Here is a 20144-nt window from a genome sequence, read left to right as displayed (position 1 = left end):
TTGTGATATAACTTGCACCGTTTGTCCTACCACTTCCTGTCTCTTTCCTTTCTTGTTTTCTGCACGCCCATGAATGATGCGAATGATAGACATCTATAGGACGAAACTAGCCCGCCAGATCATCTTATTGCAGTAGAGGCAATGACAAAGTATGGGCACCCTTTCCTTCTACGCTCACTGGTCATTATATTTCAATGCATCTTACACCTGCAGAAGCATTCACAAAAGTATCTGAATCAACAAGTTACCAGCCAACATTAACGTTTCCGAGTGCACTCCATGTCATTCACTAGCAAATATGGCAGACGTCAGCCATTTTGATGCCAGAAGAAAACGCTCCAAACAGCTAGTCGGCTCTGGTCGGAAGGTCAAGCTCCTACGGAAGCTATATAATGCTCTAGGTCAACCAGGCTCCCGTAGCTCTTCGCCAAAAAAAAAAAAAAAAAAAAAAAGAAAAACAACCTTTTCCAAAATCTAAGCAACCCTAGCGGGGCAGTAACCACCACACGATGCATTCTGGGTACCAGTCAGCAAAGTTCAGATTTTGACTGGCCATTCAGGCTACTGCAGAGGCCGAAATATGCTGCACTGGGGATGCCTGCAAGTCACCTCTGTAAAATAGCAGACAAATGCTTCACAAGTTGATTTAAGTCGGAAGCACACGACTCCGGCGGCCAGTTGGTTCCCAGCATGCAGTTTTCTTGGCGCAACTTCGAAAACAGTCCATTTGATTCCACAAGGCCCTCATTTGTAGTTTCGCGAATTTCGAAATGAAGCTTGGGATTTTGGGTAACCTGGGAACAGTCCATGAATATATACATCATTCCAATGATCACCTTCTGTGCATTGCCACCTTTGTCCATCGGGTTGTAAAACACATTCAGATAATGTGCACCAACACCAGGCACCACCAATGTGGCCACAGCCTGGAGGCTCAGCACATCTTGCCTGGACGCTGACCTCCAGCATGTGCTTGGAGCCACGCTGAAGTGTCGTGGAAGCCGAGAAACTTTCACTGGTAAGCGAGAGAACTAAAGTACCTCCAGCAGGGCACGCCCCACTGGAGGTACCTCAGTTCTCTGCCTGCCACGATTGGAGGTTTCCTCCAATCGTGGCAAGCAGTGATTCATTCCTAGTGATTCGTGTTGCAGCTTTTCCTACTACTCTCAACCAGCAAAAGGAGAAAGAGCGAAGGAAGCATACGACGCCATCGCTGACATGTGTACACTCTTTCTGGACGCTTTTATTGGTGGCCTCAGGCCTTCTTGGGGGCCTGTGCCTCGAGGCTCTCTGCGGCCTCCTTGGCCTTCTTGGCCCGCAGGCCCCAGAGGCGTGCCTTGGCCTTGGCCTGGCGCAGGTGCACGTAGGCCTCGTACTTCTTCTCGTCCTCCGTGGGCACCCGGGGCTTCTCGAAGTGCCGCACCTTGCGCAGGGGCATCACCACTCCCTTCAGTTGCGTGGCCAGCTTCTGCTCCTCCTCCTGCAGCACACGACATCCATGGGGTTAGACACGCTACATAGGGGGCGCAAGCAGCCACCGAATTCAAAAGGTTCAACTGGATTAATTTATCCAACCATCCTGAAGCGACAGTCGTCTTCTTGCACTATTAAGTACTAATTCAACTTTCTGAAATGATTTTTTCCCAAAAATGATCCATTTGAAACCAGAACCAAGTCTTTAGTTGACATGATCATCATGTCCTCAAGCGAAAATATAGCAGCACCCCTGATTGGCTGCTGCCGCATCAAACGTTTCCAGTTGTCACAGCTGCTCGCCCGTTTTAAGCCAGCCTCGATCCTAGTGATTCATGTTGCACCACAAGGATTGAGACAAAGCTAGAGAACAAACTTGCTAGCAACACCGAAATTGCTGGGAAAATTGCCTCGTTTGAAGCAGGCCTGAGAAACCATGTACAGTACATTCAAGTGTCCGTGTTGTGGCCCTGGTTACCAAAACTACCACTTTTCTAACCCGGTGTTTAGTTTGTGCCTTTGGGAATATTTTCCCAACTAACTTGGTGAAACTACTAGGTCAGACGCTGTTAATCAAAACGGTTTCCGGACTTAACTTTGAACGCGAGACAATCCTTGGAGGTCTATAGAAACTGTGGAGAGGGGGCCTAGTGTTTGTACATATAATGCTTGACATTTGCAGAGTGTCCATGACAGAACTCCGGGTATTAGGTGTTACTTTGCCTCATTGACCCACAAATACCCAAGAAAAAGTGCACCCTTTTCCCTCATTGCCACCAGATTTTTGTGGACAGATTTGAGGGATTTGTGGACATGAGGGACTGTTGCAGTTACAAAAATGTAACTGCAACAATCACTACAACAATTCTTGGTATACACTACTTGGTTGCAAGGCAATGCAGAATTTCGTTTCATTCTAAGGGCCACGGGCCACAAATAGGACAAGACTACAACTCGCTTTATGGTAATCAAATTTCGATACTGCACGAAATGCAGCCTAATATACTACTCACAAAACATACTATAGGACAGGGGTTCTCAAACTGGGTTCTGGGGAACACAGGGGTTCCATGAGCTGGTCTCATGGGTTCTGCAAACATACAAATCGCAACCCCCCTCCCTCTATCTCTCTCTCTCTCTCTCTCTCTCTCTCTCCCCCCCCCCCCCCCCCCCCCCCATGATGCAGGCTGCACGGCAGGATCATGCAAAGCACCTTCATCCCACTTTGTACTGACATTGCGATTGATATGGTGGGGATATATGGGAAGCAACACAAGCAAAACTGCCTGCAATTGTGCATCTGTTGCTTCTCAGTCGGCAAATATGGAGGGGGAGGGGGGGTTCTGCGGCAGTTTTTGAGGCTTCATGGGGTTCCGTGAGGCCAAAAAGTTTGAGAACCCCTCCTATAGGTTATTGACATAGTTACCACCACTCATTTTATGATCTGAATACTGTAAAATCTGTGCAAAGCAATTTAAATTATGCCGGAGCAGAGCGAACGAAAAAAACCTGACCCAATCCCGAAGCTAAATAATGTGAGGGGAGTGGAACTCACGGAGGCGTCTGCCTTGGCGGGCTTGGCGGCCTTGCGTGGGAACAGGATGAGCTTGGACTTGTACTCCTTGAGCCGCTGCACATTTTGCTGCAGGCTCTCCACGCTCTTGTTGCGCCGCCGATAGTCCACCGAGATGCCGATGGTCCGGGCCACGCGCTTCTGGATGCCCGCCGCCTGTAAAGAGCAGTGCCGCCGTTAAGAGAGATGCAAACCAAGAAAAAACTTTTTTATTCCGAAAATTTTTTTTTTGTTATATAAATTTTTGTACCTTCTAGTTTCATAAACAAAACAAATTGTCCCAAAATTTGCCCTAGAAGTTATAGGAATATGTGTTTGAACGCTGTTCAGCGGCTCAGAACATTGCACGTGTGGGGGGGCGCGAGGCCACCTTGTGAAGCGGCCGATACACGTCCAAGTCACCAAACACGTTTTAGCAGTTTTTGAGCTCGGATCCCTCGGCAGTTTGGAGTCTCCAGCCATTTTCGTTGCTCCAACAAGAGCAAGCCTTCATCTTTTCGCTGACTCCTTCTATAGTTTCATACTCGCAATAGAAAAAAAAAAAGTTTTCCCGCATATTTTTGACGCTCCAAGTGGCACGTGACGCGAATGCGCGACCACCATTGGCCGCCGCCAGGACGTGACGTGCAGTGAAGCTTGTGCGCCGTTTTGCATTGCACTGCATCACTATCTTCTCAAACGAAAACCAAGTTTGCTGCCCTTTTGGGAGATCCCACGATCGATGGCGAGAAGAAGCGTAACCTTTGTCGTATCAAGAGCCGGACTATGCGGCCGTACAAGAGGAAATCCAAATCAAAGCGAAAGTGCACAATCGCCACGGAAGCAGCCCTGTTGTGCGAGCAGAACGGCGACTTCGTGCAACACAACTGCCGGTCAGTCAAGCGCTTCTGTTTTCATCGTCAATGCTGCTAACTTTCCGAGCGCATCATAAAAGGGGCTAACAGCGTTCTGAAATGAGAAGGCAGCGAGGAGTGGTAGCGGCATAAGCTCTGTTATCTGCTGAGCTGGAGCTCTGACGGAACTTGTGAGCGTGCAACGTGCAGGACGTGTGGGATGTGCAAACTCGTTCTGGAGGTCAAAGACAAGTGCAAGGGTCTCGCTTGTGCTGGAAGAGTTGGGAGTTGTTCCTTTCGAAGCAGCTATCAGATTGAACGACAAGTGTGACCAGGGAGGATCAGGAAGATGACCGACAAGCCGACTGCTGAGGCTAGGTCCCACCGTCGCAACAAGGCAAAGCTTGCCCGCATTCAGGACTCCAGTTGCAAGGTCCGTGAGGGTGCAACCTATGTAGCGGGGGACTTCTAGTTTGGTGGTCCAGACTCTGACTTTTGGAACTATATTACCACCAAGTTTCGTATGGTTTGAGTGAGAATTCAGTGATACACAAAAAGTTATGACTTAAAGGGCCCATGAAACAAATTTCGGGCTGGAGTAAATCAATTTATATTGGGATTTTACTAATAGCACATCGTTCAGTGGGCCAAAAGAAAAAAGGTAGAAGATCAAAAGGCTAACTTTCGGTACGAAAATTTTGAAAACACAGCGGACTATTTCGTACCTCCTTCCCTTCGTAAGCTCTCTGCCTTTTCACTGGGATACATCCGCGGACCCCGTAGCGCGTCACCGGGCACCCGCAGCGCATCATTGGGCCCAAACGCACGTCACACGGCACCGGACCTCACATATTCCCTTGACCCCTAAGCTGACATTGCGGTGGAAGCTACGCGCTTGCCGGACAAATCAGCCACCTCCCTCTCATCACCTGACCTCATTCTCTGCGCGTCGGTATGCGCGTGATCACGTGGCAAAAGAGTGGCTGGCCCAAGGAGCACGTAGCTTCCACAGCACTGTCAGCTTCGGGGTGAACCGGGTGGGGAAAGCAACTTTTGTCTGATTTTTGAGCGACGGGATAATCTTCTAGGGGGACAACGGCTGTGTCCGGCAGCGAGATTCCGGGCAAGGGGGACTCCCCCCTTTCCGTCTTCTTGAACTGTTTGGTAGAATGCGGGATTTATGAGTTGAGGAGGAAAGCTAAACAGGAAAAAGCTGGAAAAGCGTTTCATGACTCCTTTAATACAGTCAATCCCGTTTATGACTAAGAGCAGGGAACGCTACAACCAGTTCGATATGGCAGAAAACATTTACAACAAACTTCCACGATGAGTTCGTTGTAAGGCGAGAGCTTCCCTTTCTTTTTCATCTTTCACTTCTGCCTCGTAACAGAGCTGGAAAGATTTTTCTTTTTCTTTTTTTGAGGCTGTATTTTTTAGCTTTCTCTTCTTCTGAATCGCTTTTCTTCGCTCAATTTTGTTTGCAACCCAAGCTTTTGGAATTTTCTTTCTTTTCTACTTCTTTTTTGGGGAAGGGACAGGCTAAAAGGAAATTGTTTGCGCGTTTTTGGAAGCCTTCCCGGGGGGGGGGGGGGGGGGGGGGGGGTTACACAAAGCGATGCGCAGCTTAATGTCAGCCTGGCCAGCGTGCGAAACACTTGCATCACACGTGCACGTGCTACACAATCCAAACTTCTCTCGCTTTTTGGGCGGCATGAAGCACGGAAATTTCTATGTGTAGGACTTCAGGAACACCTGAAAGTACCTCTTTTGAGGTTTTGAGTTCGGCATTGCGCCGCGAAGCCACAGTGACCAGGAGAATGCTACAGTTACACGTGCAACAAACACAGACGCCATACTTCTCGCCTCGAAACTGGCCGAAACAACGAGGCCCAACAACGTCTGAACACACCGAACCAACGTGCACCTGTGCACCGCCGAACACACAAACAAAGGCTTTGAGCTTTGGATTGGTTTTCGATCCGTGGCCACCGGATAGACGGATAGTAAAAACCATGACGCTGCTTTGGACGGTACCTATCGCCCTCTTGTGGCGGTGCAAGATACCGCCAACAACAAAGTTACAAAACAACAAAAAAAATATATATATATATATATTTTTCGTAAGATTTGAAGCAAGATTCGTAAAATCGTAAAATTAGTCCCAATTTGTACATTTTACGAAAAATTCGGAAGAGTTCGCAGGTATGTTTATATGCATTTTTATATAAATTTTCCGCGAGTTTGATGTCGACAATAATTCGCTGTACGTGGGTTCGTTCTAAACGGGTTTCACTGTAGCTAACAATTATTATTTTCTCTCGAGGCATACCGTATTTTCCGGTGTATAAGACGCGGCTTTTTTCAAAAGTTCTTGCTGGTGCGTCTTATACACAAATTTTTTTTTTTTTTTTTTTGCGAGTTCAGAAATTTGAAATTTACTCGGTTGATGTTCAAGCTTGTTTCACCAAAAACAAAATATCGCTACCGATCACGCGGTCGTAACACGGTGATACTTCAATACGGGGACCACCGCGTGCCATGTTTTAGGTGAACTCCAAGATTGCAAACATGCGGTCGTTGCGGATGCGGAGGTCCCAGGCGTAAGTAATGTGAAATGCCAACAGATGGCGACAATCACGCTTCTCGCCAAGACAAGCCAGGACAAGCCGCCTCTCTTTTTCAGTCGCCATTTTCATCTTTGTTCGCTCTGCGTTCGCTCTGCATATTTTTTTGCAAAGGGGTGGGTGGTTGGGGCGTGTGGTGGCTTTTTCGATCACTTCACGCCGCATAAAGGCCCAACCACAGGCCGCGTCGGCGTTTCCCGGTTAACGCCGACGTCTGGCCTGTCCAGATATGCGCGTCGCTTTTTTTCGGATGGCCTTCGGGCGATGCGAGCAGGCGCCGGGAAACGCCGACTCGTCTCAGACGCGCCCGTGTGGTTGGGTCTTCCGGACTTCTCACAGGTAAGGTGCATTTCGCAATGGTCGCGCAAGCGTGCTTAATTAGTTTCGTTAGCCTATGTGGATAAATTCGGGTGCGTCTTATACACGGGTGCGTCTTATATACCAACTTTTTCAATGAAAGCCTGCATATAGGGTGGGTGCGTCTTATACAAAGGTGCGTCTTATACACCGGAAAATACGGTACTCTGTGGCCAGTGGACTTATCAAATATTTGCCGTTGTTCTTGAAAACATATAGCTCATGCACCTTTGATTACCCCTGGGCAATGCATACCAGTTAAAAAAATCGCTGTATGGGGTAATGAAAGGCCATCATGAAAGATTATCTTAAAATACTTGTACTTTACTTTAGTACATTATATTTATAGTACTTTACTTCAAGTATGGTGCACCCAGTGTACTTAATACTTTACTTAAAGTACATCACGTCTCATTTGTTTTGTATTGTACTTGAAGTACATTTTAGATGTACTTTACCCAACCACTGTTGGTATATATATATATATATATATATAATATTATCAATGAAATACAATCAAATATAAGACTACTTGCGGACGACTGCATTAGTTATAGAGTAATTAATGATTCGAACGAAGCAAATTTTTTACAGGCTGATATTGACAATATTTTAGTGTGGTGCAAGAATGGAAAAATTAATCTGAACGTTAGAACACATGTTCACGAAGGATCGACTCTGAAGAAAAGCTCCATTGGCTCTTCCCACACAATAAATAATAAAAAAAATTCAGGCTAAGTCGAGCGTAAAATACTTGGGGGTCTCTCTGTCTAGCGATTTAACGTGGAAAGCTCATGTGGAAATGATAACTCTGAAGGCTGTACACGTGCTTAATATTATACTCGTACGACGAAATTTTCTACAAGGTTCAGGCAAGATTGAAACATCTTTGTACTTTACGTTTTTTCGCCACTGTATTGAATATGCGTGTGGGATCCCCACCACAACAGCCTAATAGAAACATTAAAAAAGTACAGAATCATTTTGCTAGATTTGATTTAAATGAGTACCAACCTGGGGCGAGTGTCACCACCATGATGAATAATTTAAAGTGGGAATCACTAGTTGAACGCCGAAAAATGTTTAAATTGATATGTTTACATGATATATCAAACAGTCACATTCTAATCAATCGTGACATGTTTTTACAGGAACCTTTTTTATATCAAGGAGAGCAGACCACCAGAACAAAATCCGACTCTACTTTTGCCGTACCGATGTTTTTGCTTTTTTTTTTGTTGCGAAAACAATAGAATGGAATAGGTTGGCTATTGAAGGGTGCGTTTGACGTGTACAGAAGCTTTTTAATATTTCGACGTCTTTGTTAGAAATTAATGTATTTCATATACTCATCCCTGCTACAATGCCAAACGGCGATGCAGGCCTCTATGCAAAAATAATAAAAAAATGAAACCATGTAGATTTGTATGTTTTCGTGTTTTATTTTTACCTATTAAGACATATGTATTTTTATATTTTCGAGTTTTATTTTTACCGATTAAGGAGATATAGTTTAAAATAAAATAGAATACCGTGAATTAAACTGTAGACTTATAGTAACTGAGAACTTAAGGAACGCAGTTGGGGGGGGGGGGGGGTGATTAAGTTCACGGTCTTTGCTGTACGTGTGATCCGTTCTTCGGCGTGCTATTGGCGAGAAGATCAAACTATAGGGGGCGCTCTGACCCGTTTATTGTCCCCACACCTCGGTGTTTACTCAGCACAAAGCACGTGGACATGCCAACAGGCCTTGTGGGCATGTGAACGTCTTAGCGTAAAAATACTAACGAACAACGAAGTGGCGTTTCTTGTTAGTGCCGGATCTCTCCCGAAAGCAGTCGTCAGAAAATGCGAGCTTGACCCGCTGCGGCTTTTATGCTGAGCTGGGCATATGCACCGTGAATGCTGCATTGTTCGTACAAGCTGGAGTGGTAACAAAAGAGCCCCTCCTCCCCCTCAGGCGTCCGGAGAACAGAAACTCCGGCCGAACGCTGACGGGGCGTTCGGTTAAGTCAGCTGAGCGCCGAGTCATTGTTGTTTTTTGTCCCCATCCGTGTACCGTATTTTCCGGTGTATAAGACGCGGCTTTTTTCAAAAGTTCTTGCTGGTGCGTCTTATACAACGGTGCGTCTTATACGCGAATTTTTTTTTTTATTTGCGAGTTCAGAAATTTGAAATTTACTCGGTTGATGTTCAAGCTTGTTTCACCAAAAACAAAATATTGCTACCGATCACGCGGTCGTAACACGGTGATACTTCAATACGGGGACCACCGCGTGCCACGTTTTAGGTGAACTCCAAGATTGCAAACATGCGGTCGTTGCGGATGCGGAGGTCCCAGGCGTAAGTAATGTGAAATGCCAACAGATGGCGACAATCACGCTTCTCGCCAAGACAAGCCAGGACAAGCCGCCTCTCTTTTTCAGTCGCCATTTTCATCTTTGTTCGCTCTGCATATTTTTTTGCAAAGGGGTGGGTGGTTGGGGCGTGTGGTGGCTTTTTCGATCACTTCACGCCGCATAAAGGCCCAACCACATGCCGCGTCGGCGTTTCCCGGTTAACGCCGACGTCTGGCCTGTCCAGATATGCGCGTCGCTTTTTTTCGGATGGCCTTCGGGCGATGCGAGCAGGCGCCGGGAAACGCCGACTCGTCTCAGACGCACCCGTGTGGTTGGGTCTTACGGACTTCTCACAGGTAAGGTGCATTTCGCAATGGTCGCGCAAGCGTGCTTAATTAGTTTCGTTAGCCTATGTGGATAAATTCGGGTGCGTCTTATATACCAACTTTTTCAATGAAAGCCTGCATATAGGGTGGGTGCGTCTTGTACACCGGAAAATACGGTAATTTTTTTTTTTTTTTTTCCAGCTGGATTTGCAAATTTTATTGTTCACAACTAAACAACCAGGCTATTTTAGGATGCTCTCTCATAGTAAATTTGAGAGAAAAATAGTACATAAAAGGCATTTTATGTGCCTTCATACAGCACAGATATTTCAACTAGGCATATATCAAAAACCTTGCTACATATATGACAAGAGGGGCTCAATATATACTTACTGTGCAAATTTCAACCTCCTAGCTTCAATATTAAAAAAAAAAAAAAAATATATATATATATATATATATATATATATATATATATATATATTCTTGAGGAGCATATCTTCTTAAACTGGCGTCGAGCCGTTCAGTTTCACCTCGTGAGCTGGTGCGAATCTGCAGACCAGTCTCTATGGTCGATGTATCGTAAAATTGGCTGAAGAAATTTGGGTCTGCATGTCGCAATCTTAAATTTTCACTGAGGGTGTATCTTGAATGTGGATTTGCTACCTTAAGAAATTTTCAGCTCCCACTCTATGAAAATAAGAATGACACTCTTGCCACAATCCACGACGACCACATAGATGTCAGGGTTAGCAAGGGTTGCGCTTGGGGCACCATCTCCCGACGGACGTCGCGAGCAGACGACACACCCAATCACAAGCAGACTCCATCAAATGCTCACTGCGCTGGTTGGGAGATGGCGACACAAGTGCAACCCTCATTAACTCAATCGCCTGCCACTCAGAATGACAAGTTTGCTGGTCTCATTTTCCACGAGAAGAGTTACGCCTCCAAAATTTATGAGACGTAAAATGCGCCACTAAAATACAGCTTTCGTGAAAATTCAAGACTATTACAAGCAGACACCAATTTTTCCAGCCGGTTTGAAAGCGAGCCTGGGCATTAAAAACTCTTCATATTTCAGCGAAACTATGAGTCTGCAGCAATAGACGCTTTCAGCGAGTCAGTTACTCGAGCTGCCACCAGTCGGCGCGCCCTCCGCGCACTTTCCGGGCCGCCATAGCCGACCTTCAGTTTCTCACCGTTGCTCCGCGTTGTGTGCTGCACAGGCCACTACCAGAGCTTCATTTTCGTCTTCTTGTACGTTCCGTGCTGAATTCTTACATTTTCTTTGGGTCTTTTCGATATTTAGGGCTTTCATTTAATGATTTTATATCTATATTTCGACATAGCTCTTGTATTTTCGTATTTATGAAATGGAATCGGACACCGAATGAATCGACGATACAAAATTATAAGGGGGTGTCCAAACAGGACACTACAAAACGCACGACTCCGACAAATCGTGAAAATTGAAGCAAACGCGCCTGCTTCAATTTTCACGATTCGTCGGAGTCGTGCGTTTTGTAGTGTCCTGTTTGGACACCCCTTTAGGCTTCAATGACCATGTAAGTTCATCCCATTTTTGCGGTTTTGTCGCTAATAGGGGGCAGTCAACACTATTGCGACCTATGTAAATTTCAACTGACGCAGTAAGGCTATCGCAGTCGTGCTTCTCACTGTATGTGCGTGCTCGTTTCCGTAAAGCCGACCCGCATGTAAGCGATTTAGCGTGCGACAAGACGAGCGACGAAGATTTCTCACTCTCGCCCGTCGCATCGCTCGGTTTTGGGATTTCTAGAAATCGTCGCTCATCGTCTTGGTCGCTTGCTCCGTCGCTTCCATGCGGTTTGCCTTGTTGCGCGATTGACCGAGCGAGAGGGAAGCGGGTCGCCATCCCTTATGTCGTCGCTCGCCAAATCGCTTACATGCGGTTTATACTCAATTAATTTACAAGCATACAACATCGAACCATTGGCGCCTCGATATTAAGTATAAACTGCATGCAAGTGATTTGGCAAGCAACGAAACAAGCGATGGTGACCCGCTTCGCTGTCGCTCGGTCAGTCTCGCGACGGGATAAACCGCATGGAAGTGACGGGAGCAAGCGACCAAAGACTGTGAGCGACGTTTTCTAGAAACCCAAAAACCGAGCGACGCGACGGGCGACAGTAAGAAGTCGCTGACTCTCGTCGTTGTCGCCACAGCTCGTCTCGTCGCACGCTATATCGCTTACATGCGGGTCGGCTTTACGGAAACGAGCGCGCACATGCAGCGAGAAGCACGACTGGGTAGCCTTACTGCGTCAGTTGAAATTTGCATATGTTGCAATGGTGTGGACTGCCCTTTATTAGCGAGAGAAACGTTAGAGTGGGATGAACTTATATGGCCTCTGAAGCCATAATCTTGAAGAGCTGTGTTGAAATATAGATATCAAATGATTAAATGAAAGCCCGAAATATCTAAAAGACCCAAAGCAAACACAATTTCAATGCGGAACGTAAAACACGAAAACAAAGCTCCGGTAGTGGCCTGTGCAGCACACAACGCGGGGGACTGCGAGAAACTGAAGGTCGGCTATGGCGGCAGGGTCACGTGACGTCAAGATGGCGGCACCCATGAAATGTTGCCTGAAAGGGTCTATACTCCGTTTCAAACATCGCGTGCAACGCTGGGAAAGCTACTGAAGTAGTGCGCATGAAAAAACACACAAAATTGTGTTACTCCGCGAGATTTCGTGGACGAGCGGTACGAGGCGCTGCTCCGGCGATGCCGGCGATGCCGACATCTCGGTGGCGGTGGTTCGAATCCTCTCAGGGCGCAAAGGTTTCTTTTTTTTTGTTCCTCGATTGATTTTTTGTGCAAGATTGTGCGTATTGCGGAAGTGCATATTTCAATTCCTCTTTTCTTGTTGATTTTTATTTATAAGAAGGTAGACTAGGGGCTGGTGTTCCGCTCGAACTTGCGCCGGCCTCGTCAAAACGGAAGAACGGTCGAGATCCAGGGCGTCTCTATTTAAAGCCGTTTATTTACATGGTAGCGTGAAAATCAGAGAGTACCTTGAGAGTGTGGTGGACGGTCCTTTATATAACGAATATTGTGATTAGGGGACCGCATTGCCATTGTTGAGACGGCTTGGCATTCTTTCACGTGATGTGACTTCATGGAAGTTTCCTTCAGTCAGAATACTCGCCGGTGTATGAAAGAAGTCATCCAGACGGCAGTATCTCGGTGCTCTGGTGCCGGCGCCCACATGAACCGGGAGTGATTCACAATAGACGCGTACACAACACACGGCACTCGAGATCAGGATCGAGTGTTGTTTCCTTTTCGAGGAAAGCAGGGGCCTTGGAATACAGGCACGGGCATGTGCGTCGTTTACTTAGCCGACCAAGGTTAAGGTGCCTCAGGCAGACGGAGCCGACCATGGTTACGGTCCCGCAGGCAGAAGAACCCAGACACTTCGGAATGCAATCACGGGCACCGCCTGCTGTAAGGTCCCGCAAGCAGACGGAGCCGTAGGCACGATTCGTCACCGACACAGTTCCTTCTTGAGGCTTGTTTCACTTTGAAGCCATAAGGCCGATTTCAACACCAGAAATAACAGGTGGCAGTTCACAACACTGTCCGCGTGCTCGGAACTTTCACGTTGCGAGGTCTGCGCTTCGGGGACGCCCCCTTGCCAGACACTCCGGTGTCGTTACTGACCGTCTCCAGGACCTCACGGACCGACGTCTCCGGGAAACACGTTCTTGAACTCGAGTACACGTTGGCGATCACCTGCTTGCACTTTTGCGAGATCTTCACACAACGAATCTTCGAAAATATCCGAGCAGGAAAAGAAAGCTTCCCGCGTAAGACGCCATCTTCACGAAACCGGCGAGGCAGGGGCAGCCGCACAACCCGAAAACCCGAAGCGAGTGCGAGTGCTGCACGAACGAAAACGGAAAATAATTTGGAGTAGTTTACATTATATTTTCCTTTTTATTGAAAAAGAATTGGTGTTCCCTCGAAATCATAACGCCACTATTAGTTACTAGCTCCAAAGATGTACACTTTTCGACTTCTTTTTTTTTTTTTCAGGGGCCGCACTATTTTGTGGAGCGAACGTAGTCGCGGTCGGCTGTGCGAACCGGCGCGCTAGCTTTGACTACATTGCACGCTATGTTTGAAACGGAGTATATATCCGCAGAAGGGTGCCACTTGAGTGCAGTTAACGGCAGGTTGGAACCTTCAAATTATATGTTCACGACTCAAGCAATTGAAAACGGTCGTCGCATATTTAAAAAAAAAAAAAAAAGACTGCATCTCCACGTGGTGAATGATGTTGATTGGGGCAAAGCTCTGGTGGTGCTTGTCTGCGTAGACGCTGAGCCGCAGCATGCCGAGCCTTTTGTTAGTTTTCATCCATGTCAGAAAGAGAATGTGTGGTTTCCAAAAATACAACCGTCCATTTGAGATATCGTTTTACTAGTAGTGTTGGAGGGATTGTAGTGTCCCGCCTACATCTCCAGCATTTTTTTTTTAGTCCAAATTTCGGTTTACCATCCCTTTAAGGCGAGGGACTAAAAATCTATTGGGGTCTCCCCGCACAGGTTCGAATCCTGTCGACTGCGCAAAAATTTTTTTTTCGTCATATTTTTTTGCTTTACACGAGCACGTGAGCTCACAAGCACGAGCAAGATCGATGTGAGCACGGACGCCGGACGGACAAGGCTAGACCCTAAGGAGCTTTGCCGCTAAAAAAACTAATACCTCGCCTCTAGTGTGTAAAAATAAAATGACCGTTTGCATGCGACGTCATTCTGCAGTGCTGGTGGTTTTATATGCATTGCATGGAGCGAAGACCGGTGGCAAATCAGCTAAAAGCGTGGCAGACGAAGGGACATTAGTGGATTTTTTATCTATGCAGTGTTATTTCAAACCGACCACACATTTCGGTGGTGGAACATCACGTGCACGTCACATATTCAGTGAAGTCCCACCTCGGCACGACGTAATCTGGTTTGCAAAATATATCGTGCGTTCATGAAGCATACGAAGTTCTCATCATCAAACACTCCAACTGACTGCCATTGAGCGCTCAGCTGTAGAGGAACAGATATCCAAAGCAGAGCCATCCGACAGAGGCTAATATCGCTGTTGTCAACGTGATCTCATCAACACGAAGTCTCACCTTGAGTTCCTCGAGGCTGAATCCCTTGCCGAGGCGCTGCTTCGTGTTGTACTTAAAGGTAGGGCAGCGGACCACTGGCCGCAGGGATCCCTTGACCGGCCTGGGCGCGATGGCACGGGCTTTCTTGATGCGCTTCGTGTGACGACGCTTTTTGCGCATGGGCTGGTTGAACCACGTCTTCACATAGCGCTGCCAGTCCTTGTGGAAGTGCCCATTGGGCACCATGTTGTTCCTTTTGGGCGCCATGGCTTATGACTGCGGAGTAACCGAGAAAAAAAGGAAAAAACTCCGATTACAGATAGCCTACACTACGTGATGTTGGAAAATACGATATTCACACACGGCACCTGTGGCTACAACTACTGCTCTATCGAGTAATAATGGGGTCTTATAACGGAAATAATAACTGCGAGAGAGGGCCAGACAAACGCTTATTTTATTAGCGATGATATCCAGTCCGAATATGATGCCAATAAAAGGATTTTTAAGGATTTTAAAAGCAATTCTATGTCACTCACCGGAGCGATGGCGGCCGGATTTCCGAAAGGAAATAGAAAAGAACGAGGTGCATTGTGGGAAAAGCAAAGCTAAACTATTGATGATGATGATGGCGGTAAATATGGAGCGTCTGCTGCATATTCTATGCTGCACTATGCTGCATGCATCAAGGAGGACTCCGAGGACTCTACGTTGCATTCACCAAGCATGACTACAGGTTTTTTTTCTAACAGAAACTGCCAAGTTGTACAGTCATGGGTCACTGAAGATTTTAGTGCACGAAAAAATCGTAGGGTAGATGGCGCTGTAGCTAAAGATCACTCGTAGGGAGGCTCTAGTATCACTCGAAGTTCCGCTCGACCTACCCTAGCCACCCGATTTGACTCTTTTAGCTTCTGTATCTGTGAGAAATGTAACGTTTTGTACGCTTTTTCGCCCAACAGCTTTTGACCCTCACGCCCATGGGCCCATGGCTTTATAAACAGAACATGCTCTTGTGAGACGGCAAGCGGGCAAGCCGCAAGCTGACCGCATGTTACTGTGCTCGGTTGGTTCGGATTTTGCGGGTCGCGATGTAAACATAGCCACCTAATTCTCCGAAGTTGTCCCTCATGGTGTGCGTTGCTGCTGCACTCTCCGACGATGCATTTGCTGATCCGAAAGCTGACGGTGCACTGCGGGCGGCTCGGCGTCAGAACCATCTTCAGCGTTTCTTCGGTTTGGGTGAGCGGAGATTGTCAGCTTAAGTTTGCAATCGGCAGGTAGTACTACACTGTTGGCGTCGCATATCGTTGTATTCGGAGCGTTAAGCTCGAGCGATCTCTAATGTTCTTTTTCTTTTAAGTTTTAAGCTAATGGTGCTATCCCTCTCTTAGCGGTCATTGAAATTGTCGGAACCACTGGACTGCGCCACTTTGATCAGAAACCAGTATCTGTTCACTATTCATTTTCCACCCCTAACAAGATACTTTGTATTTTATATTTTTGTTCTGTTTATATGATGTGGTTCGTAAAATAAATTAAAAGTAATAATATTTTTTGTTAATTTTGTAATCTTTTTTAGGTGTTTCAGTGGCGCCCTCTAATTGTTCCTACCCGTGACGTCACGGAACGGCACGTTCAATGTTGTCTGGCTGTTTGTAAAAGCACAGTGGAAGCTTAGAGTCAATGCACACATGAATCAACACCATCAAAGACAATTGAGAACGAGCGTGTTGGTTAATAGATACAAAACTTGAAAGAATAAAACAGGGAGGACGAGGACGGGACCAGGACATCTGTCAGTTGGGGTTTGGACGAAACATGGCTCGAAAAACGTTGTCAGTTACAATTGAAAACAAGCGTGTTGGTTTAGATACAAAACTTGAAAGAATAAAACAGAGAGGACGTGGACGGGACCAGGACATCTTTCGGGACCAGGACATCTTTCAAAGATGTCCTGGTCCCATACTCGTCCTCTCTGTTTTATTCTTTCAAGTTTTGTATCAAAGACAACAGTGACTAACTATTATTTCCTTTGATAAGAGCCGAATTAATCCTACTGTAGTCTGTTGCAGGTTAAGAAAAGCAGGACAAGCTCCTCCCTAAAAGCCCCCCCTTTCCACTTTAGCGTAGCAAACACTGGAGAGGAGGACACTAGAAATCTTGGTGAGCAGAGTTTTAAAGGGGTAGGGAAACGAAATTTCAGCGCTCATTTTTTAGCTTTAATGTGTTGCATGTTGCACCCTAACCTCAAAAACACCAGTCTTCCGTTGAAAAGCACAAGAAAACTAATTTTAAAGTAAATAAACAATCTTTCAATGTGCACCTGGTGGATGCATGCGGAGCCTATTTGGGAGGTAGTCTAGCAACGTTGTGGAATCTGCTACGTAGTCGTGACGTAGCAGATTCCTTCGGAGCAGCGCCGCTCTTTGGCATTTCAATGTTTTCCTTCTTAGCTTTCCTCCTGAACTCACAAATCGCGCATTGTACCAAACGGTCCAAGAAGACGGAAAGGAAGGACTCCCTTCTTTCTCGGACCCTCGTTCGTGCAACCGGAAACAGCCATTCTCCCCCTAGAAGATTAGCCCGTCGCTCAAAACTCAAACAAAAGTTGCTTTCCCCACCCCGTTCAGCCCCAAGCTGACAGTGTTGTGGAAGCTACGTGCTCCTTGAGCCAGCCACACGCTCGTCACCCCACGGGTACTCCGAACGGCTCGGTTGTAATGCGCTGACGCTACTGACAGCACCACAACGCTGACAACGCCACCAAGGGCAAAGCTGATAATCACGCCAGCCTTGCTACGTCATGAATGCGGGGAATCTTTTCTTTCTGTTTTTCTTTGCGCCGGATATCCCATGACGCATCGCGCTCTCCGTTCGCTTCTCTTCGAGCGCTTGCTCGAGCGCACCGTTTGGAACGAAAGTATAGCCAATCGTTCAAAATACAAACGTGCGATTATCATTTACGGTTATTATCCGTCATGCTTGACTTATTTCCGAACAAAATCGGAATATTTAAATTTTTGTTTCCGTACCCCTTTAATATACACCTTTGCAAGTGGAATCCCGGTTTAACGAGGCAGACCTACTCTCTAGCCAGGACATTCGCTGCTTGTCGTATAATGTTGCCAAGCGTCTCTTGCTGAAGCAAACATCACTAAGTGCAGAAATAAATAAAAAAAAAAAAAATTATAAAACATACAGGTGTTATTTTTGACCACGGAATAGCTTAAACACTTAAATGAAATACCTAAATCAGTAACAAATTGAAAAATTTGGAAATATCTAGTCTCAAAGCTCTCATCAGTATGTGCCAGAAGCCGCATGGCGATTGCATTAATAATTGCTGCAATTGCGGCAGCTCTGGCTCCTACGACGTTCTGGAACAGAGGCTGCAATCGTTGTAAAGTCAGCTCCAACTTTTAAAGATGCCCCGCCCCGTCCAACAATATTCAATGCTACGATTCTGTGTGGATACCTCCTCCTGCGTTCCGAAGCAGTGTGTCGCTAACGCTGGCCGTCGGCGATACTCCAGATGCCGCCATCTTGTCATCACGCACCCCAATGACGTGACCCTGGCACACCCTATCATGGCAGGAATATTACACGGCGCCAGCATTACTCAGCGTGACAGCGCACAGGAGTCTTTTTTGCAAACATGTATTTATTAGGTACCTACATTGCACAGTGCTGGGCATTATTGTAGGGGGGTAAGGCAACGCAAAAAATAGACGTGACAAAAATACAGAAAAACACACTGAACAATTCAACATTGTGCGATGCAAAAGGGTTCACATAGAAATGACATTGTACGGTAATTTCATCACAAAAACAAAACGAAAAGGAGGGGCTTGCCTTGCTATTCTAGACTTGCAACAAACTAGGACGTTGTAGTGAGCATTCGACCAATCATTGAAGCCTGCGGCTACAGTCACTCTTTGACTCGCGTGCACTGCCAATAGGGCATGGCACTCCGACAGACGTAAGTTCCGAAACTGACGTCGGATCTTCTCGCCAATTCCCAGGACCCCAAGATAACGACGCAGACCAAATTCAACATCGAGGACTACTGGAGAGGCAGAATCAACGATGCGCCCAACAGGCATCTGGTAAAGATGCACCCTGGGTTTTCGTATCCTATTTGCAGCCGTATATGGTTGTATCTGTCGCTTCCAAAGTAGCTCAACCACGCGTGCCTTCCATTTCCAGGACCCAAGCAAGAAGATGTATGTCTTGTCCATGTTCCCATACCCCTCGGGACAGCTGCATCTAGGTCACGTGAGAGTTTACACCATCAGCGACACGTACGCCAGACTCTACAAGATGCTGGGAAAGCATGTGAGTTTGCCACAGCACTGTCATAGGTTCTAGAATTAACCCACGTCAAGAGTATGTACCATGCAGCCCTGGCAACGTGTAAAAGACATGTTTTGAACTCAGATTGGCACCAGGCATGTTTTCTGGAAGGTTGAGACAGTCTTGTTCAGACGCATATGCCTTGGCGGCGCACCATTGCTGTCTGCAGGTCATTCACCCGATGGGTTGGGACAGCTTCGGCCTTCCTGCTGAGAATGCCGCCGTGGAGAGGAACGAAGATCCACGGAATTGGACGGAGAAGTATGACCTGCCGTTTGTGAATTTATATGTTTATTATCACAAATGTGCCATTTCCACCAGACAAGGCTTTTTTTTTTGGAGCATTCCACAAATTTCTTTTTCTTTGGTTCTGAATATGCATGCTTATATTTGTCAGAGTCTGAGATCTTCTAGATCTGTGAGGTTTTGGACACACGTTGTGATTTGTGAGGCTTGGGTAATCTGTGAAGCCTATTGCCTTGTTCACACAGCCGGCTTTTTGCCCCATCCCGGCGCCGGCACCGTGACTAAAGCGGGACGGTGGAGTGTACGAACCAGCGGCGACGGAGCTGCCGGCAGTGGCTACACGAATGGATGGATGCTGGTGGCTGTGCCCTCTATATTGGGTGATAGCTTCCACCTAGCCTAGAAACCTTTCTGCATCTCCCTTTAAAATTCTGCGTCAAGCTTTTGTACCTCTTTAGACTGTGTAACGGGCATAACCCATTAATTTCGTGCGCAATTTCACACTTCCCTAGATCTCTACTGCCAATCTTTTAACCCCCTCCTTGTCACTACCTTGTGGCTGCGCCAATTCCGAAATGAAGCAGACGATCGACGTCAATTGGTACCACCACAACTTGTTTGTTTCTTGGAGCTTGCCCTTAGGTCGGCGATAACAATCTTCTCTCAATCTTCAATCTCTCGCTGCCGGCTCCAACAGCGAGATTCGGAGCCCAAACTGGCCCAAAAACTCTCTTCCTTGGCAGAAACGCCGCCCTGCGCCGCGCCGGGTGGGGGAAAAGATGGCTGTGTAAATGAGGCCTATGAGATTTGTAAAACCGGAAAGATTAATGAGGTCTGTGAGTTCTGCAAGATCATCAACACT

The 20144-nt window shown here is 46.7% G+C and overlaps 2 protein-coding genes across 2 annotated transcripts in view; one reads left to right on the top strand and one right to left on the bottom strand.

Annotated features, from left to right (window-relative positions):
• Positions 1–1214: 1214 nt before the first annotated feature.
• Positions 1215–15307, bottom strand: LOC8043244 (60S ribosomal protein L13). The gene is made up of 4 exons (XM_029989936.3): positions 15220–15307; positions 14702–14956; positions 3029–3202; positions 1215–1480 (listed from the first exon to the last, which is right to left on the bottom strand). Exons 2-4 carry the CDS (start codon positions 14945–14947, stop codon positions 1256–1258), a joined length of 645 nt encoding a protein of 214 aa, XP_029845796.1. The 5' UTR covers positions 14948–14956; positions 15220–15307; the 3' UTR covers positions 1215–1255.
• Positions 15308–15550: 243 nt separating this feature from the next.
• Positions 15551–20144, top strand: part of LOC8043245 (probable leucine--tRNA ligase, mitochondrial) — a 29541-nt gene continuing 24947 nt past the window's right edge. Inside the window, exons 1-4 of the mRNA XM_029989937.4 lie at positions 15551–15922; positions 18706–18789; positions 18890–19018; positions 19206–19297. Of these exons, the coding sequence (XP_029845797.2) occupies positions 15842–15922; positions 18706–18789; positions 18890–19018; positions 19206–19297 (386 nt within the window). The 5' untranslated portion in view covers positions 15551–15841. The remainder of the gene's footprint in view (positions 15923–18705; positions 18790–18889; positions 19019–19205; positions 19298–20144) is intronic.

Source organism: Ixodes scapularis, unplaced genomic scaffold (assembly GCF_016920785.2).
Source record: "Ixodes scapularis isolate PalLabHiFi unplaced genomic scaffold, ASM1692078v2 PGA_scaffold6__148_contigs__length_123643588, whole genome shotgun sequence".
Classification (NCBI taxonomy): Eukaryota; Metazoa; Arthropoda; class Arachnida; order Ixodida; family Ixodidae; genus Ixodes; species Ixodes scapularis.
The sequence above is the reverse complement of the archived record's forward strand: the minus strand, read 5'-3'. Positions and strand labels throughout refer to the sequence as shown.

Bases quoted from the DNA above. Each gene is read 5' to 3' on its own strand.
- LOC8043244 (XM_029989936.3), bottom strand. From the start codon at position 14,947: ATGGCGCCCAAAAGGAACAACATGGTGCCCAATGGGCACTTCCACAAG. The intron at 3,203-14,701 runs GTGAGACTTCGT...TGCTCTTTACAG, and splicing joins TCAGCCTCGAGGAACTCAAG to GCGGCGGGCATCCAGAAGCG. The intron at 1,481-3,028 runs GTGAGTTCCACT...CGTGTGCTGCAG, and splicing joins CCGCCAAGGCAGACGCCTCC to GAGGAGGAGCAGAAGCTGGC.